The sequence below is a fragment of the Apteryx rowi genome, unplaced genomic scaffold (assembly GCF_003343035.1).
Source record: "Apteryx rowi isolate R43461 unplaced genomic scaffold, aptRow1 scaffold_9, whole genome shotgun sequence".
NCBI lineage: Eukaryota > Metazoa > Chordata > Aves > Apterygiformes > Apterygidae > Apteryx > Apteryx rowi.
The window spans coordinates 794,470-817,533 of NW_020451204.1; the positions used below are offsets into that span (position 1 = coordinate 794,470).

The window sequence follows — 23,064 nt, forward strand, 5'->3', positions numbered from 1 at the left end:
CACATCTCGAAAGAGATGAAGAACCTCTCGTTGTGAGCCACAGGTCTCCTACTACAAACATTTAGGAAAGGTGAGAAGCCAATCCAGCTAAGGGATCCTCTTCAGACCTCTTGGGAAGGAGGTTGTGTTCCTTCTTCCGTTAGATTTCCACCAGGTTTTGGTATTTCTCCAGTGACTGTGGGCTCTGGGGCAGGGTGGATGCTCTGGACAGCCACTTCCCCAGTCAACTTTCACTAAAGAAGGGTACAGAGGAGCTTGTTCATTTGCTTGGTTACGGGAATGATGCTCTGTGGTTGGATCCCATGTGTGAGGCTGTACTGAATTGTTCATCTACACACCAGCCTGCCTGGCAGAGATAGAAATGCATAACCCCTGGGGAGGACTAGGAAAGAAGAAAACCAAGAAGCTCTACGAAAGAAATCTGTTCACAGTTTCAGTTCCACCCAAGAGGCAGTAGCAACAGCAACGATTTCATCAGAGGAGCCGGAGGCTGCACGGGAAAAACCCTCCTCATGGAGTCTCCAGTAGTGGCGTGACACTAAGGAGATCTGCCTCTAACACATTCCTCCCTTGCTCTACTGTACGGCAGCACGTATCAGGCTGGAGACATCATGCCCAAGGGAAGCCCCAACTTATTATCACAGTTGCGTGGGCAGCTGAGGGCTAGCACTGGGCTGGAAGGATACATCACTCTGCTAATCAGCACATGAGCAAGAGTCTTCAGCTAGACACTCCAGCCTCACCCAATGTCTTCTTCTGGCTTACACATGAGACTTATCAGCTGTGTAGCCCTGATAACTGCTACTTGTGCAGTTTATACACTCACCAGAGCTGGAATTTTAATAAATATAAGTGGATTTAGGATGCTACGCAAAGATACAGTCTCAGAGACAGACATGAAGGTCCACACTGGTAGGCACAACCAGGCTTCCTTCTGAAGGTCAGGAGATTGTGACAGAAGCTTGGCCTTGCTTTGGGCCGGATCCTGACTTTACGTCAAGTCCCCAGTAGTGTCCGAGGCTCTTTACACCCCTGAAAATGAACTCAGGCAGTCGAGTGTGTATCAAAAACAAGTAATAGCTAAAGATTATGGACACAGAGTGTCCATGAGAACTCATGAGTGGTGGACCGCTAGAACTACCGACAGAGCACAGCGTCTCAGAGGCTTGCTCAGAGGCTTCCCACTGATGCTGCAGCATCCACCTGCTAGCAAATGCTGTCAGAGGTTGCAAAACTGAATTTTCAGAAGCTCATAATGCTCCGGGAGAAATTGTAAGTTTGACCTTTGCTCCATGCTCCATCTTTGGGGCCAGAGAGGACTTTATTCAAAGGAGGACTTTTGCCTGCTTGGCTTTCTCCTCCCAGCTCTCAGCAAGGAGTAGTAACAACTATATTGACTTAAATGGATAGCCTGCCTAGTGAGGACTATGGCCTTTTGGAAAGATTTTTTGGATTAGGCAGAGGATTAGTAACACATGCATTAAGGACTCGTGGCTCTCAGACAAGCAGACTTAATTAGGCAAAGATTAAAGCATGCTTCATTGACACCAATCTCTTTCAGAATTCAAAGCGTCGAGTTATTTTGTAGAATTTTATACACTTGGCAGTGTTGCTCATTTAAGCACTTACACCACTTTGAAAGTAGTCAGCTGGAGGATTTGAGGCAGCTTAGACATTTATGGTGCCATAAAACCTTAGGCCATAAATTGCACATGATGAGGGTGCGTGTCACCGTCAGTACTTCAAGTCATTAAAACAAGAAAAAAACTGCCTCATATTTTCATCTTTAAAATCCTAGAAAATAAGTGCCATAAAACTACATGAAAATTGCCCTTATGTTCCAGTTAGTCAGCAAGCATTAGGCTAGATAATACATGTGGTTCACAGCCACAACAGTAACTCTGCCAAGTGACACAGTCAACTTGTGAAAGGTTTCAGAGCTCTTCCATAAGGCTTATGAGATATCCAAGCTGGCCAAGCTGTTGTAAGCCTCGAGTGATGCATTTCCCAACTGTTGCATACCGTGCAGAATTAATTCCTTTCAGAAGAATAAAAAAAGAAAATTAGTTTGGATAATCCAAGTCATTCTGTTCTTCTGTTCTCATTCCTTGCACCTTCTACAGACACTGCTTTTAGGCCTCACTGGTGTTTTGTCTTAGCCAGAGAGCTAGCCAATGTAAAAAGCCAGTTTTAATAATAGTGCAGCCCTTACGCATAGTTTTGCAGTGCATTCCATCTTTCAGAAGGTGAAGGAAAAAGTATTTTGCTTCTACATCCTCACACCAATTGTTTACATATGCTTAATGAGAACATTTATCATTGTTGCAGAGTCAGGACCATTAGAAAAGCTCCACGAGCTGTAAGTAATCAGAATCGTCTATCATTCGTCACCTTTGTCTGTGGCAATGGGAAGCTCAAAATGGGCTCTTGCTCAAAACTTCTCCCTTGCACAGCTCAGTACCACAGGGGAACAGGTCTCTYTAACCCCAACACTGCGAGGTCCTTTTGACACTGCTGCAAATTTGATTTCAGTGGCTCCCAGCCAATCCTTTTCCATAAGAGAGAAAGGATATGTGTAGAGATGAGAAGACCTCACATGGCCAAGAACAAATATGTCTACAAACCTTTTCCAGCCATGCAATAGAGCTCCACACCCTACGTAGTCAGGTTAATCACAGCGATTATTCATCTCAAATCGCACATGAGAAAGGATTCTTCCAGCAGGGGAGAGAAGCCTCTGCACTGAAATCTAATTCCTCCACAATACTTGATGCAAAGCTTCAGTTTTCAACTCCGCTGAGGGCAGTGTTGTCAGTTCTGATATTAAACATGAAGGGAAGCACTAAGGCTGAGTTTTTATACTGGTCACRAGATTGCAAAGAGCTTTTCTAACCCTGTATTTGCTCTAGGTGTTTTCCATGTATGGACAGGCAGGGAGGAAAAGTCTCTTATTGGGAAAGGTATTTCATAGAGAGTCAATATAAATTGAACCAATGCTGCAAATGCAGCTTTAGACCAGGCAGTTCCATGGTGARTGCTAATGGCAGAGCCCTAGTGAATGACAGGGAGTCTGGCTCAGTCTCTTGCAAAAACTTGCAAGAATTGTGGTAAGGTCAAGTAGTAAGAGAGCAGAGAGCTGCTAGGATCCCCTACAGCATCAGATARAATCGCTTTATTGGCAGAAAAAAAGACACAGCTCAGTCGCTTGCCTTCCCTCAAGAAATGTACACGCACACACRCTCTTGAGAGCTGAGACAATTTCAKCTTTACAGGCTGGGGAAAGCAGGAGGAAGATCAAGAAGAAAAAGGGGAAAAAAGGATATCAGAAAGATGAAAAAAGTCATGCAGCACCAAGTTAGCTATGGGGAGTCCAGCTGAACAAATTGGAACTGAAAGTGCCCCTGAGCTGACACTAACCTTGGACAACACTCAAGGGCACTAGACAAACTGATGGTAGAGTCTGTCAGCTGGATAAAAATGAGAGGAGAGACTTCAGGGGATATGTTATATACACTTTCCCTGCCCTTTGCACTTCTCTAAGCAGCTACTGATGGCCACTGTTGGTAGCAAGGCACTGAGAGACGGACTTTGTCTGACACACTACAGCCACGCTCAAACTCATTAAAGGATATAAATCCATTTCTTTTAAGTCGCTTTAGAAGAAAGCTTTTCCTTAAAGCATTTATCTCATTACTTCTAAAGCAATTAAAGGGAGGAGAGTAGAAATAACTCTTTGCATCTGGAGAATAAATAAAAATATATCCTTACAGTCTTGCTAGCGCTACAGCCTAACCCCACTGCAAAGACTCCCCTACCCCACAGCTGGTTCCTATCTGCTATAGGGAAGGCGAAGGAGAAGCACAGCTGTGCAGACACAAATAAAGAGATGGTGCTTTCTCCACCCTTGGTTACAGGAATAGCTTTGAGGCAGAGCTGGTTGGGGGAAATTCTGCTGGAACTGTATTCTGCTGAAATATGCATTTCCACTCAAATCAAGCTGTCTTGCAGAATGGGGATGGGTCTGCCAGAATTTTATTTGGAAAGAAAAATTGAGGGGGGAAGGAGAAAGAAGTTGGAATGTCAAAATGTCCCATTCTGATTGCCTTGAAATGAAGGTTTTCAGTCTGTAACTGTTTTTTGCTGTAACTTTTTTGCATTATGTTAGAGCATGCTAAAAGTTGCTATTGAGGCTGAATGCTTCTGTTGAAAGTACCTTCTTAGTAATTTCCTTTTGCTGAGAGTTTAATTGCTTTTCTGTGAGTATGTATGAACAGATCCCCCTTCATCCAAACAGCTCCACTGTCTCACACTGCAAGGATGTGTTTGCAGATAGTGTTTGGCTGGAGGACAATTTGTGCATTAGAGGGAGGGGTAGGAAACCATGGAAGTGAAACAAGAGGAGTTGCCTCTGCTCATATCCTTCATGTGCGCGAAGCAGAAAGGTCTGATGCCAAGGCGAGGGAAGCAGCAGTATAGAAACCAGCCGTGCGYGGACAAAACACACAGTGAAATGCTAGAGATATGTGGGCTAGCGCTTGGATAAATCATTGCTGGTTATCAGTAACAGATGCCTGAGCTGAGGTTGGGGCCTCACTACACGATAGATAAAAGGCAACCACTATCAGAAGCAGTGCTTCAACGTCAGCCCTGGAGAACTTAAGTTAGGGGAATGGGGGCCTGAGACCTCACTATAACCAGGGGTGAGAAGTGGAGATGTCCAGAGGGTTAGTTGGCCCTTGAGTCAGCAGGTGCCCCTCAGGAGGTCCTCATTTTCTCACCAGCAGCAATGAGCAGACATGAGGCTCAAAGCCACACAGCAGAATTAGCAGGGCCACCATGCAATGGCCACCAAAGCCCGTGAGGGTCACGAAGGCTTTGTGAGATATATGCTTGCCTCAGGCTGAGTCTTGGGAACCGCTCCCATAGGAAAAATTCCTGCCTTATCGGAGGCTCAACAGTGGGGGAACTGGCATTAGGTGGGATGAACCCAGGTTTGCCCAGGTCCCTGGGGAGTCCCCGTTAATGGAATAAGTGGCTTTTTCTCTTTATGCCTCCAGAGGACAATGGAGGCAGAAGGAGACCTGCTGGGGAATGGGATCTGGCTGTTTGAGGCTAATGTGGAGGACAGAGATCTCTAGGACTGTTGTTCTGCATATTCGGTCAGTGCTAAATTCTGTTGAAAAGACAACGACTGCCTTTTGGGGGGATGAGGGTATGGAAAGTTGGCAGCTTTCACTCCTTAGAAAAAGGCATAATGAGAGCCAGTGGCTGGAAGCTGATGCTAGAGAAATTCACATGTGAAACGGAGCAAATTTAACTAGATGAACAATTAAACATGGGAGCAAATTACTCCTGAAATGATGGATTTTGGAGCTACATAAATCACTATTTTTTCAGTTGAGCCAACAAACCAAAAATACTGAAACTTCCCACATTTTGGTTCAGCCTGAAGCTAAATGAGACTTTTTCCCCACTTTTCCCTGCTTCAACAACAACAAAAAGCAATGTTGGCTTAAATTAAACATTTTCCCTGTCCAGGGCCTTTGGATTCCCTGGGGGCATTGCTAACAAAAGCAAGTGACAGGCCTAAAAGGTGAAATTTCAGTGCCATTCTCCAAGATAGCACAGCAAAAGCAGTAACTTCTCTTTTCTTCAGCAGCCTGGTAATTCAAGTGCTTGCCCAGAGCACGATGACCACAGATCAGTTGTCCCCTCCATCTGAGGACGCTYGTCCAGCGTCTCTCAGGACACCACCCACATCCTTGCGGTAAGGAATTGTTCTGGAGGGACAAATAGCAGCTGGTGCCAGACCGCATGGTGTGGCCAGCAATAGGAGGACCAGGGAAGTCGAAGAGGCAATATTTAGGATGCAGGAGTGAGAATGAGGAGGCAGCAGCTGTGAGATCTGGCTATAAAAAGGCTGGGAGCTGCTGCTACGGGTCCTCTGGGGGGTTGGTCTCTGTCTTGTTGTTGCTGTTCTAAATATGTCTTAGAGCTGACATCGCAGGCAGGTTGTAGCTGTCACCACCAGACTACAACACTCCTCTCCTTTGCTTTCCATCTCTCAAGAAAGAAAGACAGAAATTAGCCTCAAAAACTGTCTTGAGGTATTGAGTAGTTTGGGGTTGACTGAAGGCATGCCATCCAGAGAATAAACGAATGCTTCATGCTCCAAACAGCCCACGTTCCTGGTTTTCTCTATTGCCATGGGGGAACAAATGTCTCCCAGAAAGAGAAGATCTTGTCTGACTGGCAGGCTCAGTGCACCCATTTTGGGTGGTTCTTGGTTTAGGCTGGAAATGAATAACTTCCCTATACTCAGAGGCCACCTTTATTCCCAGCCAGAGGTTTGGGGCCTAGGACGATGACAACTGTGTTTGTACAATGCTGTATCTAACGAAAGAACCTTGCTGAGCCCAATTAGGGGCTGAATTCCCCCACTTTCAACACAGGCACAGCTGTGTGCCCAGTCTGCTTGGCTCAGATTCCCTAAATCCATGGGATAGCCCTGAGCAGRAACAGAGTGATGCTCCCATCTGCCCTCAGAGGCAGAGGCGAGCGTTCAACATCCAAGTGGAGGAAAGCTCTTCCACAGACTCCTTCTGGCACCTCATACAGGTCAGCTCACCTCTTTGCCCATTGGGGCAGCAGCCTTGTCCCCGTTCTCCAGCAGAGCTGGGGGGTGAATACCCCCCACATCCCAGGCTCAGCTTAGCCCATACGCGGTGCTGACAGTGCAAAGGGAAACAAAGCTTCTCTGAATAAATTCTCCCTGCAGCTGGTGATGTTCTTACAACCAGTTTGGTGCATGCAGGTCTGTGGCAGGAAGGTTAATTTGGCCCCCTAAAATACTGAGTCAATTTAGCAGTGATGAATTTCAGCCTTGTTTGCCCATCATTACAGAGCATGGATGTACAAGCAGGTACTCTGTCTTCAGGACAGCCAAGATGGTGGGAAGTCCCAGGGGAGGCCAAGTGTGGGAGTGAGTGGCCAGAGCGGGGAAGAAGAAGGATCGGGTGGCAAGGGAGAGGATGAGAARTTCTTATATGACAACGCCGGTGCTGAAGGTGGCTGTTGCAGAATAATTGAGGTTGGGAGGGATGTCTGGAGGATGCTGGCCCAGCTTTTGCTCAAAGCAGGGCCAACTTAGATGGGGTGGCTTGAGGTTTTGTGCAGGTGAGTTCTGAATATATTCAAGGATGAAGTTTCCCCCATCTTCCACCTCATGCTGCAATGTCTGACCACCTTCATGATGAATTTTTTTCCCCTTATACCCAGCCAAAATTTCCCTTGCAGCCTCTTGCCCTTTTGCTGTGCATCTCCAGGAAGAGTCTGGCTCCATCCTCTCCTCGCCCTCCAGTTAGACAGTTGCAATCTGCAATAAGGTCTGCCCTTCTGCAGGTTGAACAAGCCCCACACTCAGCCTCTGCTTTTATGTCCTGTGCTCCAGCTCCTGACCAGCTCGGTGGCCTACGCTGGACTCGCTGCAGTGTGCCAATGTCTGTCTTGCACTGGGGAGCCCAAACTGAGCCCAGTATCCTGATGGGGTCTCACAAATGCTGAACAGAAGGAAAACTCACTGCCCTCCACCCTCTGGCTGTGCTCATGCTGAYGCAGTCTGGGGCACGGTTATCTCCCCTGGCTCCAGAGCTATTAGAACAGGTCTGGGAGCTCTTAATGAGAACATAAAGAGATAAATAATATATAAAAAGAAAGAGAATCAGTAAACAGTTTACCATTAACCGCCCTTATCTACCTTTTGTAGTAACCACACAGGCACTTACTGAGACTGAGACTTACTGAGATCCAGGGCAGTCTTAGTTAAGGCCATGCCTACCCATTTGCAGGATGGGGCAGAACTGGCACAGCATCTTTATGTCAGCTCTTGGGCAAAATTAAACCTTAATGGCCAGCAGGTAAGGCAAACGGAGGGTCTGACCCTACACCTTACCACTACTGAGGTGCAAAAATCAGCACATTCCTGTAAAGGTCAACGAGGGCTTGAGACAAAGACCAAAAATTGCAGGATTAGGTCTAAAAATAGGCAAGATATAATGTATGAATAGCAATGCTTTGAATAACGATAGGGGAAGGATTGTTTCTTCTGGATAAAGTGCATCATATGGGGGCACTCAAACTTCCCCAGTGTTCAGTATCTCTTTACTTTTTTTCAGTTGAGGCGCTCTGAAAAAAAGCGAGGAAAAAGCTCACATTGCAGCATACCCAAGGCTGTTAAATCACAGGAATTGCACCAGCTGGATGCTAGCAGATCATTTTATCCCTTGCTATATCTGGGGATGCAAAGGAAAAGGAGCTCTGCTCCTTTAAGCTAGCAGAAAGCCTCTTTATATTCAGGTGGAGTCAAGCCTTCCTGGGCTATAAAGTTGCAGGCAGAGGCAGGGGCAGCAGCTGTTTTGCTTAGATCTTAGCAAGCCTCCAGTCTCATCATGGTAAGAGCATGCCTTATATTTGTACTTGTCTGAACTTAATATATAGACTGAATGTTTTCTGAGTGTACTGAGCTGAACATTTTGCTTGCTCTTTTTCCCCTCCTTTCTCTTGGGGCTGTTAATTCCAAGCAGTTTTGTTTAATTGCCGATTACCTTATGGCTTATTGAATCAATGTTTGCTCCTTATAAGGAAAAAGTGAGGGACTTGGTTGGAGAATGGTAATTTAAGTGGCCTCTTGCTGCTTTTCACTCTGAGGCTTGCAGCTCCTGAGATGGTGACTGTAGAGCTGCAAAGTGTTTGACTCTTCAATGCAAGTTGGGTTTTACTTTTCTGGGACCCAGCATATCTAGATACACAACTAGGTGATATACTAAACTTTAAACTTTGATACTTCTGGCACTTTTCCACGAATTTAGCGCTTCAGCTCTCACACTACCATAGGGAACTAGTGCAACTTGCAGAGACCTTAGGGTTTCTTCCTTAGGAGTGAGCTGCCATGTTGCCTTTGTCTGCTACAAACCCTTGGGATTAGATATTAAATGAATAAAGGTTTTTTTCCCCCCCCTCTAGGTTTTTTTCATTGAATCTTTGCTCTAAAGAGTTTGCAGCTGTGAAACTTAAGTGGATTGATCTGGTTACTAAAAAAACTGCAACCCTGAACATTGCTGGCTGATCTTGCTGAAACTTTTTCAAAGAATAACACAACTGTCACCTTATTTTGAATGCAAAAGAATAAATTTTTGGAAAATCTGATGGTGTCCCTTTGCATGTTGTAAATGGAAGAAAACTTCAAAGTAACCTTTGGCAAGTCAGCTTTTGAACTTTTTCTTTTATCTGGGACTTCTAGTGCCTGTCCTGGCTATAAAACAGTTAAACATTTACATGGTATTTCCAATGGGAAAATCAGCTGGACAACAATAGGCTGCCTATAGCCAGAGTCTGTAAAATGCAGTTTATCTTGATACAAAATACGAATGTTGGAGATCTGGGATCTCAAAAAAAACTTCCCAGTGTATTTGAGAGGGGGAGAAAACTACACAGTGTGAGCTGTGCTTTCATCCTGCTATTCCTGCAGGCCCTCCCCTTTTTTTTCCTTTTTTTTTTTTTTTTTTTTTCCATTCCCTGTGTGCTGGGCTGAAAATGCCAGTGCCCCCTTGAAGCAGGTGCTGGGACTAGTGAGCTGGGAGAAGAGAGAGAGCTGAGCAGCTGTCTTGGCTAGTGCTGGCGAAGYGGCTGTGGCGGTGACCCCCGCAAACTGTGGCGAGGAGCTATTGCAACCATTTTGCTGGGAGGGATGGGCAAATGGCAGCCAGCATTTCCCAAATAGTGCAAATATCAACTTGGAGAGAGGGGACTTAAATGTAGCCTCCACACCCAGCAGAACTGGTGATCTCGGCCCAGACCTGGATTAAGCAGTGTTTTGCCAGCTGTGGGTGCAGGAGTCAGTGTCCCTCTGCAGTATCAGAGCGCTCATCCGGATGGTATCTAGCTTTACGGCAGGTGATCTGGACACGCAGTGGTGATTTGACTCACTTGAATGTTGAGAAACTTCTTGACACATCAGTGCTTGGAGACAGAAAGAGGGGAGAAGTTGTGTTACTTCCCTCTCCTGATGACTCCTGCTACTGCCATGAGCAGTTGATGCCCAAGACCATGTCTAGCATCACTTTGAAGGCAGAGACTCAACTTAAAAGGGACAGGGTTGCTTTGACAGGGCAATCATGCCTAGGGCTGTGTGCATTCAGGGTGTCTTCTCAGGCCTGAGACACCTGAGCTGTCAGTGGTGCTTGTCATACTCTGCCTGAGGTGGACACCTTGGAGCAAGGGAGTTGGGCTCATTCATGGAGACCCCTGGCTCTGGGTAGGACTGGGGGAAACTGAGGCATGGGGCAAAAAGGAGCAGGATGGCTGGGTAGCAGCAGAGAGGAGACCTGAACTGAGCTGCCTCTCAATGCCCCAGATAATGGGATCAGCTGCACTGYTCGCTGCCTCAGGTGGGATCACCAGCTGCCCTTAATGTGGATACCCTGGGAAGCCACACTGCTGTGTGTTGTGCATGGCTGTATTTGGGAGTCTCTGCTTGGGTGCTGGGACGTGAGCCTCTGTCGTTGCTGCAGAGGTGCTTTGATCTTGGGGTGGTGGAAATGGCAGAGATGCCAATTACCAGGGGAAGCGTGCAACCATCAAAAATCCCCAGAGAGACCTACATCTTCTGGAGCATCTCCAGCACCGCCCTGGAGGTAGTTATAGGCTCCTGGAGGGTGACCTGGTTAAATCAGGACTCCAAGCCTCTCCCTGGGTGTTGGCCTGCCCTTGTTCTGGCCCCGGGCAAATGCTGGTTTCCTCCAGCTTTGTTTCCTGATGTGACTCCCAGCTCGGCTGTGGATTTTCCAGGTTTGACTCTTCCCTGTTCAGTGCAGAGCTTTGTTTAGGGAGACCCGAGCCCCCATCTCCAGTAATCCCTGAGGACCCATCTGTTTGGGACAGGGTGCCGGCATGGCAGACCCTGAGTCATGTTGGTGGTTGAGCCCTGGAGAATCAACAGCTGCCCTGCTCTGTGGCGGGGCCATTTGAGCACTGAGTAGGAAGAAGCCAGCACTGCTCAGCTGCTTCCTGCCTCAGCACCAAGCCCATCACCTCCTTCCTTCCTCCCCTGGGCTGGAGAAGCCCTTCCTAGGGTTGCTACGTGCATGGCTGGGCTGTGTCCAGCGGCTCTGCAGACCAGAATTTGATCCTTGCTCCAGCTCCTGCTGGTGGGAGGAAGTCTTCTGTTTCCCTAATCATCTGCCAGTAGCAAATGGCTCCAACAAGAACTGTGGGGGCTAGTGCTAAGTCACAGGATGTCTAAAAATCCCTTTAACAAGCCATTTCCCCTTCCAGAGGGAATGCATTTCCATCCACATCGGGCAGGCTGGCGTGCAGATGGGGAACGCCTGCTGGGAGCTGTACTGCCTTGAACATGGGATCCAGGCAGACGGGACCATTCCTGGCCCCAAGCTGGCAAAACCTGTGGAGCCGGAGTCCGAACAAGTGGATTCTTCTTTCGAGACCTTCTTCTGTGAGACAGCGTCTGGGAAGCACGTGCCCCGGGCAGTGTTCATAGACTTGGAGCCCACTGTCATTGGTAATAGTGGGGCAGATGGGTGTTGTGGCATCTCTTACCTCGACTCCTGAGCCTTCTTACTACTGCTCGTGTTGCTGCCTGTATTGCCTAGCAGCTCCCACTCCTTTASTCTGTTAAAACGTCTCCAGCCATCAGAAGCTGGATGGGATTTGCAGTTCCAAATGGACCTGCAAGTGACAAACCCATTAGTCTTACCACKCTGACTTGTCTTCAATTGATCCCTCAATATAAGAGTGACCTGCTGTCTCAAGCAGGATCCTCAGCAGGTGTAAACTGGCATGGGTTTATTAACCACAATGTCTCTGGACTGAATTACGTGAGCCTATGACCTGATGTGGCACTTCTGGTTTTAATGCTACCTCTGAAGCACCTCTGGGCATGTGGGTGCTATCAATTTCATGGTTCTGTGGAAAATGGGTGTCTTGCTATTGCAGGCTTCATGCTTCTCCTTCCACCCCCCAGCTTCATTAATGATCTTTGGAAGCTTGACTTAATCATGGCATTTTAATTTGATTTAGAATATCTTCCTAGAAAACAAATTCTCTTTTGCTCAAGAAGCTGGCAGAAATGACCCTCTGCCACCTGCATCCATGTTAGGCGGTACATCTAACCTGCTTCTGCCTTCTAGGCTTCTCCTGTGGGTGAATGTGTCTGTTCCTATCTTACTGTCTAGGGTGTGTGACTCATTATTTCATTTAAGGGAAGGAATGCAGACTTTTGTTTTGGTTCCACTTAATTTCAAGGCACTAAATTGGGAACCTAATGAATGAGCCAGCAGAATATGAAATATATCCAACATTGAGACTGAGTGGGTCTAATGACCCTCTGGAGGTGTCTCAACCTCACTGACTGTGCAGGGCCTAGAAGAACTGCTCCTAATGTCTGTATTCATTAGATGCCTGGAGCTTGGTGGGATGAATCTAGCTGAAATGTCAATACAGGAGGTATTCTGTCTCCTCTTCAGTATGCTGTAAAGCAGGTGGTGGACATAGTGCTTCCAGCAACCTCAAGGTGCTCTGCAACAAGCGGAAGCATGTGGTAGTTATAATCCTACACCAGCACTGGAAACTTAGGCAGCATCCTAAATCTTTATGAACCAGATTAGATTAGGATCTCAAGGTGGCAGCTGGGAGAAGGTGGAGGAGGTTATGAACTTGATAACTAGTCTGGACAGTGTTTCTCTAACCCCTTCTATTATTTCCAGTCTAATTAACCACACCATGATTATTACTTTGTAATCTTGTCTTGTGTGGGTTCCTGGTGGATTTGTAGGTGCTTTATGGGTTCTGTGTGTCAGTGTGGCAGAGTAACTGCTGCTCTCCATGACTGCTCCTCCTTGTAGATGAGATTCGGACTGGGACCTACCATGCGCTCTTCCACCCAGAGCAGCTCATCAGCGGCAAGGAGGATGCTGCCAACAACTATGCCCGTGGCCACTACACTATTGGGAAGGAGATCATAGACACTGTTCTCAGCAGAATTCGTAAAATGGTAAGAGGGAAAAGAAAATCTTTTCCTTAAAATAGCACATCATGGACAATGCAATTAAACTTTGGGTTCATGTCTGGGTAAAAAATCTTAGAGGCAAAATTCCTCTATCTGAGCTCAAGAACTGCTGCTGCTATCATTAGATTTGGGGCTTGGTAAAGAAAGGAGTTCGTATGAAACTATATATCTATGCCTAAAGCAGCTGTCACTGTGTGTAAATCTCATGGGCTGGAGCGAGACAACACTAGACCTTGAAGATGGAAGAGAGGGACTTTGGACCATAGGGAGGCCACRCTCTGATTATGCAATTGCAGAGATTAATTCTAAATGGATGATTGACACTGAGAAGATCAAACTCCATGTTTGATAGGGGTGAAGGTAGTTTGTAACACCACTGTTAGGGGCCTGTCAGGGAAATGCTTTTGTGACATCTCCTAGGGGTGCAGGAACCACATGCTACCTCCCATCTCCTCTCAGGTGCTGGGATATGCATTGAGCAGATAATTGAGCAACTTGCCTGGAGTTTCCATCTGGCCATGCAGAGCTACCTATGGTAGCTCCACAGAAATCCTCTGGTTGATTAACACATGTCTAAGCTAAAGATGCTTAGTAGGGCAATATACTGAACAAATCCACTCTTGGGAAGAGAATGGCTGGAGTTTGTGGCTTTGTTTAGACGCTTCTCTTCTGGTTAATAAGTGCTCCAAACAGAATTTATTGCTGTATTACTTTGGTTCCTTATTCCAGTCTTTAACAAAGAGAAGTTAATATGCATTATTCTGCTGCAGGCTGACCAGTGCAGTGGTCTCCAAGGGTTCCTGGTCTTCCACAGCTTTGGGGGAGGCACAGGCTCTGGGTTCACCTCCCTGCTCATGGAGCGGCTCTCTGTGGAGTACAGCAAGAARTCCAAGCTGGAGTTCTCCGTGTACCCAGCCCCACAGGTCTCCACRGCAGTGGTGGAGCCCTACAACTCTATCCTCACCACCCACACCACCTTGGAGCACTCGGACTGCTCCTTCATGGTGGACAACGAGGCCATCTATGACATCTGYAACCGCAACCTGGACATTGAGCGTCCCACCTACACCAACCTCAACAGGCTGATTGGGCAGATYGTKTCWTCYRTCACTGCCTCACTGAGATTTRATGGKGCYTTGAATGTYGACYTGAYTGARTTYCAGACCAACCTGGTGCCTTACCCACGGATACACTTCCCGCTCACAACCTATGCTCCCATCATCTCAGCGGAGAAAGCCTACCACGAGCAGCTGTCAGTGCCGGAGATCACCAATGCTTGCTTTGAGTTCTCCAACCAGATGGTGAAATGTGACCCGCGCCGCGGCAAGTACATGGCCTGCTGCCTGCTGTACCGGGGTGACGTGGTGCCCAAGGATGTGAATGCGGCCATCGCAGCCATTAAAACGCGCCGGTCGATCCAGTTTGTGGACTGGTGCCCCACGGGCTTCAAGGTGGGCATCAACTACCAGCCGCCCACGGTGGTGCCAGGGGGAGACCTGGCCAAGGTGCAGCGGGCTGTCTGCATGCTGAGCAACACRACGGCCATAGCGGAGGCCTGGGCCCGCCTGGACCACAAGTTTGACCTGATGTACGCCAAGCGAGCCTTTGTGCACTGGTACGTGGGGGAGGGCATGGAGGAGGGGGAGTTTTCGGAGGCCAGGGAGGACCTGGCAGCCCTGGAGAAGGATTATGAGGAGGTTGGAAGGGACTCTGCAGATGGAGAAGAGGATGAGGCTGACGAGGATGAGTATTAATAAACCCCTGCCTGTTCTTAAAGAAGTCAAACATCGGATCAAATACAAACTGTCTGTCATCAGGCTAAACTGGTCCCAAGTGCCTGGAGGTGCCAAAGGATTGTCCTGAACGGCAACGCTACTGTTTGACGTATTATTCCTTTTCTGCTTGCATAGTCTATGTGCTCATAATGCACTTCTGTAGCATGGGTGTCTCGAGCTTTGTCACACTGCTGTGTATCGAAGAGTGAAGCTGAATAGGTGCCTGGCTTTGTGTTGGGGTTACATCCTGCCTGGGAAGAGGATCCTGGTGCCTAGTCCAGGGGAATGTTGCAAGCTGCCCGCTTCAGCTTAAGCGGCAAATTTTTGCTCTGGCTTTTGCTGCAAAAGCACCTTTTAATTAGAAACATACCAGTACACTTCTATGCAACTGCCTTTTGTATTTGAATAAAGACTTTTTTCGCTCTGAGTTCTCTGGATTTAATCTAGGGTGTTCCTTACAGTGTGAATGTCATCCTGGGGAAATGGCAAGTGCTGATAAAGATGAGCTCTGGGTAGGTGAACACTGAGGATCACAAACTGGAATTATTGGTGTGAGGGAAATGTCCTGTGTCATGCAGGGACTTGTCTGTCTAGAGCTGGATGCTCTTCTTGTCACTCTGAGAGCAGTTTGGAGGAGGCAGCAGATCCCCAGTTGGGTCAGTGATAGGGGGAGAGTGGTGCCTGTGTGAAGGACGCTTATTGGTGGGGCTCTGCCACCTTCCTGCCTCTGGTGAAGTCTAGAGGTGRTGGCTTGGCTCTACCTGAGCGTATCCTGGTGTGTGGGGCAGCACTGTGGCTCTGAGGAGGGGGTCTCATGTGGAAATGGTGGCAACTGCTCTGCAGCTGGTGTGAGCATAAAACCAGGCCACTGGAGTTGGTGTGCAGAGGTTAACCAAGCCCAAGTGCTGGGGTGATGGTCAGAGGAGGAAAAGCCATGAAATGCCTGGTGATAAGATACGGAGAGGGAGTGTTTATAAGCCTGTGGGATGGGAGAAAGGCTTGCCCCAACCTTAGTTGAGCCTCTGTGTGCCCTCCTCAGGGCCATCGCATTAGAGGCTACACCATAGCCCTGTTTATACCCTTTATTTCAAAGCCCAGCCTGGATCTACCTGTCCTTGGTGGCTGTAAACAGAAACTGAGCTTCTTCCTGCTCTAGGGCTTTAAGATAAGGTGCTGCTTCCAGGCTGTCTGAAGGCTCAGGAAGATGACCCTCTTCTTTCCTGGTGGTAGGGATGACACAGGAGATGTTCTCCAGGGTGATGCATTGGTGCATGCCTGGGGATGGTTAGAGGGTTGTGAAGATGGAGGAGCATTGCTGTGCCCAGGGGGAGGTGGAAGGAGTCAGAGCTCCTTGTTGGCTGCTGATGGCTTAAAAACACAGGCTGTCAACAGCAGGAGCAGGGAGCAGGTGGATCCCTAGGAAGATCCCTGCTGGGCTGAAGCCTCCTCTGTGTTCAGTTGCTGCTGTGAGTTTGCCCAAGCTAAAGCATTTGGCTTGTCCTATTGCTCGCCTGGAAGCATGGGGCTGCCCTCTGAGGCTGGTCCTTGGGGGTGGGAAGCAGCTCCTGCTGCATCTGATGGGTTCTCTCCTTTGGCTCCAGCTCTGCTGTGGTGACGGATGCCATCAAGGCCGGTGTACCTGGTGCCCCTCCACCATGGGACAAGCTGGGGCTGAGCACATCTCCTCTCGCGCACCCCAGGCAATCAGCTTTCCATCCCCCAATTCCTGGGGACTTGGCCAAATGATCTCCTGGGCTGCTGGCAGCTTGTGGGCTGCCAGCTGGCTGTGCCTATGCTGTGTCCCACAGCGCTGATGTTAACCCTTGTGGAGAAAGAGTGACTGCCCTGTTTGGGGCTGTTCAGGGCTCAGCCATGCTTGCTAAAGGAGCAAGGACTTCTGACTCCATCCCCATGGGTCAACATGCTGGGACGTTTCCCGGCATGGTCTTGAGGGCTGCCACCTTTCCGTGGTGGCTCAGCTCTCTGCAGGTGGATGGGGCTGGAAGCCGTTGGTTAAATACCCAGAAAATGTGAGTGCGGCAGAGCCTGCTCAGGGTGAACACGGAATGAGTGTTGCTCTGGCCCAGTGAGGGAAGGAATGTGATCCCCGTGCTCTGGCAGCTTGGAAAGCAATCGGCACATTGCTGGGGCTGATGTAATTTAAACAGTCATTTATTACTGAAATCAATTACTTTAGCACATCCATCAGTGCAGCCCCGCTCCAGCCCTCCCACGAATGAAACATTGTTAGGGAGGGAGGGAAATGAAGGCTCTTCCTTGCAGGGAAAGGAGAGCGATCCCACAGCTTTTGAGGAGACGGCATCTCTAGCCTGATGGCCGCAGATGATGCCTTGTCCTCTCCATGCATGGCGCAGTCTGCAGACCTGCTCCCAGGAGCAGTGCACGCTGCATTACAATGCTTCAGCTTGATGTCCGCTGCCTGCTGCGATGGTGAGGCTGGTCCTGGAGGTGAACTCTGCAAACAGCGACACATGGAGCAGCCCACGGGAGCAGGGTTCCTGGGATGTCACTCTGGCCTATTCGTTACTGAGTTAGCTGGGGCAATAAGGTAGATTGCAGGGACAGCGGGAGGTTCGTTCATTAGCGTCTTGCAAGGAGGAGGCTCAGTGGCACCATTAAAGAGGAGGCAGCTCCCTCTCTGCCACTGCATTCCCACAAGGCCTTGGGCAAGTTCCCTCGTCCTCCTGCATGCCTCGGTGCCATCCAGCCCTGCTTCCAGCAGCTCCATCGTACTGGCAGCGCGGTGCCTGGCACCTGCCACTTCTCTCTTTCATCTTGCACCCTGACACTAGCAAGGAGCAGCATCTGGGGTCAGTGAGGAGCTGTGCATGGTCCCCCTGGTCCTCAGCATGTATCCAGCTGGGGGGACAAACCACCTCATCCTGTCATCACCTCTGGGCTGAGCTTAGGGCAGTCATGCAGTGATAAAGGGGACGCTGCTGCTGTTGCAAGTGGATGAGCAGAGGTTTCTGACGCTCATGAGCTGCRTGGCCATGGGGGCAGCCAGCAGGAGCCATGCCTCAAGCTGGCATGCCACAAAGATGGTCCCCCGACCAACAGCCAGACCTTTCTTCCCCAGCACACTGGTGCAGTCCCATGGTTAGGAGCTACAGAGCACYCCAGAATGTGATTTAAAAGCAGTGTGCGTGTGTGTGTATGGGGGGATACTTTTTCCAAGCAGGACTTTGCCAAATGCACAGAGGGTTCAGCAGATCTGTGGAGATAAGCCCATCCACACTTGTGAAATCAGATGGTCCAGGTGCAATCTCAGGCCACCAGACCCAGTACAGCCATTCTAGCCCTTGTCTCCTTCAGGGAGGCAGGAGCAAACATGCTGCTCCAGCCCTGATCCTGAAAAGCAAGGGCAGCTGCAGGATCAGCTCCCAGCCAAAGCAAACCTTGTTCTGCTCCTGGCCACACACCCAAGCAGGGAAGGCAGAGCCTGTGCTGCACCTGCCCAAGCGGTCTGTGCCTGGATGGAGCATTTTGTTTCTGCTTTGTCCCCTCTCTACGCTGGGGAAGGTGAAGGCATCACATCAGGGTCTTCAACATCTGAATCAGCCCTTTGCAGAGAAGCATGTCCAGAAGCACAAAGTCACATCTGGAGGAGCCAGAAGTCTCAAGGGAGGTGCACAAAAATGTGTTCCCTCTCCTGCAGCTCCTACAGTCATTGTAGCAGTGGCCACACCACTCYGCACAGCTTTGCTCCCCAAGGCAGAGGGCAGCTCAAGGTGAGCCAGCCCCTGGGAGCCCCCCCCCCGCCCCATGTTGACCTTGGGAGATTGCCACCTCCAGGGGCCCAGCTGAGTAATGGCAAGTGGAGACAGGCTTTAATTTATAATGATCCCCCCACCCTTGCCTCAGGTTGTTTAAACTTTCCTCCAGTGCAACCCAGAGCCAACACTGTGAGCCTTTCAGTTACAGGCTGACTTGAGATCCAGAGTCTCCCCTGCATCTCAGCCAGCTCATTTTCTTGGATCACTTGCTGGGAAGGAGACTCCCAGATGGAGAAATAACCTGCTTCAGTTCAGGGATTCAGATCTGCATGGATCAAGTTAAAACCTCTTTTTCAGCTCATTAGCTCTTTGCATGGATTCTTGCATCCTGCCCTAGGAGAAGTCCTACCTCAGGCTAATTGAGTAGCACAAGAGAAGAAAAAAAATTAATTAGGAGACCACTCCTTGCTTTAGAGCCAGGAGCAGGTTTGGATATGGCTCGCATGCTTTTACAGGGGTCTGACAGACTGCTGAAGTATTTGAATTCCCATTTCCAGACTCCAATTAGACTTCCAGGCAGGCTGAGCACTGGCAGCCCTATGTGGATTGCTTTAGCAGGGCTCTGCACAGGGAGGGGACAGGAGAAACCCGATCCCACTCCCTGCTATGCCTCAGAGCAGCCAGCAGCATGGAAAACCCAGAGCTGACTGCACCTCTGCACATGCACAGGCAGCCAGGGCCCCCAATGGGACAGGTCCTCACTGCTCATTTTGGCACTCCTCTCCTTGCCCTGCAGTCTCTCCCCAGGGCAGAGGGCTCACATCACCATCACCCACCCTAGCTCACAGGGCTCAGCCCAGCCTGTGGTTGATCTGCTCCCAGAGTGGCTGGTACAGCCACATCTGAAGGGTCAGGAAAGCCCATGGGTAGGATTGCAGTGGCCAGCATAACATAAGAAAAAAACCACAAATCAGGTTGGTGGAACACCAAGACAGGAGAAGGAGAGGTTTTGCTGGTCACCATTTATTTGGTCAACTTTCATTTATGCATACACAAGCTTTGACCTGCAAGTTGCTTCTGGCCAAGCAATAGAGTTTCCAAGTCACATTTAGTTAGACACAGCCTGTGATTCTCCTTTCTAGAAGGAATTGCAAGACCAGGATACCAGACCATTTATAACCCAAGCTGCCTTCCCAGAGATAAACTTATTCCTCCTCAAACTCTTCTCCATCTGCCGAGTCCCTTCCAACCTCCTCATAATCCTTCTCCAGGGCTGCCAGGTCCTCCCTGGCCTCCGAAAACTCCCCCTCCTCCATGCCCTCCCCCACGTACCAGTGCACAAAGGCTCGCTTGGCGTACATCAGGTCAAACTTGTGGTCCAGGCGGGCCCAGGCCTCCGCTATGGCCGTCGTGTTGCTCAGCATGCAGACAGCCCGCTGCACCTTGGCCAGGTCTCCCCCTGGCACCACCGTGGGCGGCTGGTAGTTGATGCCCACCTTGAAGCCCGTGGGGCACCAGTCCACAAACTGGATCGACCGGCGCGTTTTAATGGCTGCGATGGCCGCATTCACATCCTTGGGCACCACGTCGCCCCGGTACAGCAGGCAGCAGGCCATGTACTTGCCGCGGCGCGGGTCACATTTCACCATCTGGTTGGAGAACTCAAAGCAAGCATTGGTGATCTCCGGCACTGACAGCTGCTCGTGGTAGGCTTTCTCCGCCGAGATGATGGGAGCATAGGTTGTGAGCGGGAAGTGTATCCGTGGGTAAGGCACCAGGTTGGTCTGAAACTCAGTCAGGTCAACATTCAAAGCACCATCAAATCTCAGTGAGGCAGTGATGGAAGACACAATCTGCCCAATCAGCCTGTTGAGGTTGGTGTAGGTGGGACGCTCAATGTCCAGGTTGCGGTTRCAGATGTCATAGATGGCCTCGTTGTCCACCATGAAGGAGCAGTCCGAGTGCTCCAAGGTGGTGTGGGTGGTGAGGATAGAGTTGTAGGGCTCCACCACTGCYGTGGAGACCTGTGGGGCTGGGTACACGGAGAACTCCAGCTTGGAYTTCTTGCTGTACTCCACAGAGAGCCGCTCCATGAGCAGGGAGGTGAACCCAGAGCCTGTGCCTCCCCCAAAGCTGTGGAAGACCARGAACCCTTGGAGACCACTGCACTGGTCAGCCTGCAGCACCAAGGAAAGACCCAGGAGGACTGAGTTAGTGAAGTTACTCCAGTCTCATTGGATTTTTAACTCAAATTCAGCTAAGTGCTGGATTCAACCATCAAATTTAAGACCATACTGCTATACTACTTATATGCACCCTCCACTTCTCACCTGGGGGCATCTGTTAGAAGTGGAGAAAAATCCAGCCGCTTTTTAGTTACCTTTGTTTTAGTGGCGATAGAGGCCTGGGTGACATTTTGGGCCAGATAGCTCATTATACTAGCAGCCAGGAAGAGGATCAGGAAAAGCTGGAAGGCCACTAAGAGTGTATCTAAATCAAGAATACCTTAATGCTGTCATAACACCTCCAAAAGCCTGTGGGGGTGGGGGGGAAGTTTTGCTTCAAGGCCAAATGCATGGGGATGCAAGACCCAAGTGGAGACATCAGCCAGAAACTGGGATGTGACATCAGTTTGTGATGTCCAAACTGCAGGGTACCACAACTGCCGCATTTTGAGTTGAAAGACTGAAGGGCCAACAGAAGGTTAACATAGCAGACACTGCATCCAAGAGGAGAAACTCACTCTGCTGGACAGTTAAGGCACAGGAGACTTTTTGCAAAAGCCTGCTGCTTGTTTTAGCTCTTAAGCTACGTGCATTATCAGCACCTTGGTTTCCCCTCAAGTCCCAAACACTAAGACACTCCCTTCCCACCACATGCATCCCATCCTGTTGTCCCAGGTGAGTCATGGTCAAACTGACAGACCTCCATGCTACCACCCTTCTGCTGCCTCACTTGATGGCCATGGCAGACACAGCCAGAGAGCATTAGGAGCAAAGCTTGTCAATGGGGTTGTTACCATTTTACGAGCCCTGTCAACAACAGGGTCAATGATCTCTTTCCCAATGGTGTAGTGGCCCCGGGCATAATTGTTGGCAGCATCTTCTTTGCCACTGATGAGCTGTTCCGGGTGGAAGAGTGTGCGGTAGGTCCCAGTCCTGATCTCATCTGGAAAAGGTTGTAAGCTCATGAGTGTCACTGGCRTAAGAACAGCCATCTACCAAGATGCTTGCACTAATTTAATTAGATGCCCTTTCACATGAAAGCTAGTGACCTCACCAGGAGTTTTGATGGCCAGCACTGACACATCAGGTCAGAAAGAAGGTTAGGCAGGTCTAACAAGARGTTTGCAGACCTTTCATGCCTTACCAATGACAGTGGGCTCCAGGTCAACAAATATTGCTCTGGGCACATGCTTCCCTGATCCAGTCTCGCTGAAGAAGGTCCCAAAGGAAGAGTCTGCTTGCCCTGAGGACGCCTTGGAAGAGATGATTCCATCTGGCTGGATCCCATGCTCCAAACAATACAATTCCCAACAGGAATTGCCCATCTGGACRCCAGCTTGGCCAATGTGGACAGAAATACACTCCCTCTGCATGGGGGTGAGACACAGAAGGAGGTTATGAACACACACAGGGTAGCACCTCAGGGGCTCYTTATGGAGCACATGGCAAACAGGACTGGAGCTCCCATGGCACAGGACAAGAGGAGCATTAGCACAGCTTGGTGGCAATGAGGACATTTCCTCCATAGCAGGCACCCAAGATCTCTTGAACTAAGAGAGAAGCATTAGCTCCTCAGACAGAAGTTGCAATCTCATGTCAAGGCAGATACAGAGATCAAGACACTGCAGTAGGTYCTTCTGCATCCCAGCACTATCATTACACTGCACAGCAGACCTGCTCCCAGGACAGCCAGCAAGGCAGGCCATCAAGACCAGCCACTGAGCCTRCAGCATGTGATAACTATCAAGTCAGACTGCTCATGCTTTCTCCTTGCTCTGCCAATCTTGCCTTGGGGCAGGAGGCAGGGCACACAAAGCCTTCCCAGGTACTTCTGGTGCTCTCAGCTGGGGAGGGAGGGACTGATTCAGACCAGCCAGCTTTAGACCAGCTTTACTTCCTCATCTCTGCTTAGATTAAGAGCAGCTGTGCAGGAGCAGCCAGCTGGAGATAGCTAGAGGGGGTACAAGCAAGGATGGAAACAGACTGATCATTCACCTTCTCCATATGAGAGCCAGCAGTTGTCCCATGAAGCTACCAGGTTTGAACCAAAGGAGGAGACCCCTTTGCACAAGGCATAGCTAAGCTGTTAAYTTCCTGATGCAGGCAGCTGTTGAAATTAGACTTTTGGGCTTAGAGAGTGGACTAGAGATATCCACTGAGGGTTACTAGAGGGAAAAGCCACATTCAAATCAGGAACCTCTCATCTACAAGGTATTTAAGCTAGAAGAGTCTCAGATATGCTCACC

The 23,064-nt window shown here is 49.3% G+C and overlaps 2 protein-coding genes across 4 annotated transcripts; one reads left to right on the forward strand and one right to left on the reverse strand.

Moving 5' to 3' along the window:
- Window positions 1-4,447: 4,447 nt before the first annotated feature.
- LOC112978102 (tubulin alpha-3 chain) lies at window positions 4,448-15,283 on the forward strand. Of its 3 annotated transcripts, none has more exons than XM_026091251.1 (4): window positions 4,448-4,470; window positions 11,334-11,575; window positions 12,918-13,066; window positions 13,852-15,277. In XM_026091251.1, exons 1-4 carry the CDS (start codon window positions 4,448-4,450, stop codon window positions 14,833-14,835), a joined length of 1,398 nt encoding a protein of 465 aa, XP_025947036.1. In that variant the 3' UTR covers window positions 14,836-15,277. The 3 variants fall into 3 exon arrangements, with proteins under 3 accessions (XP_025947036.1, XP_025947037.1, XP_025947038.1); XM_026091252.1 differs by lacking the exon at window positions 4,448-4,470 and adding an exon at window positions 8,396-8,450 and having other exon boundaries at window positions 11,332-11,575; window positions 13,852-15,283; XM_026091253.1 differs by lacking the exons at window positions 4,448-4,470; window positions 11,334-11,575 and adding an exon at window positions 8,441-8,450.
- A 4,515-nt stretch (window positions 15,284-19,798) lies between these two features.
- On the reverse strand, window positions 19,799-22,191 carry LOC112978103 (tubulin alpha-3 chain-like). The gene is made up of 3 exons (XM_026091254.1): window positions 21,963-22,191; window positions 21,613-21,761; window positions 19,799-20,770 (listed from the first exon to the last, which is right to left on the reverse strand). Exons 1-3 carry the CDS (start codon window positions 22,189-22,191, stop codon window positions 19,799-19,801), a joined length of 1,350 nt encoding a protein of 449 aa, XP_025947039.1.
- Window positions 22,192-23,064: the final 873 nt, after the last annotated feature.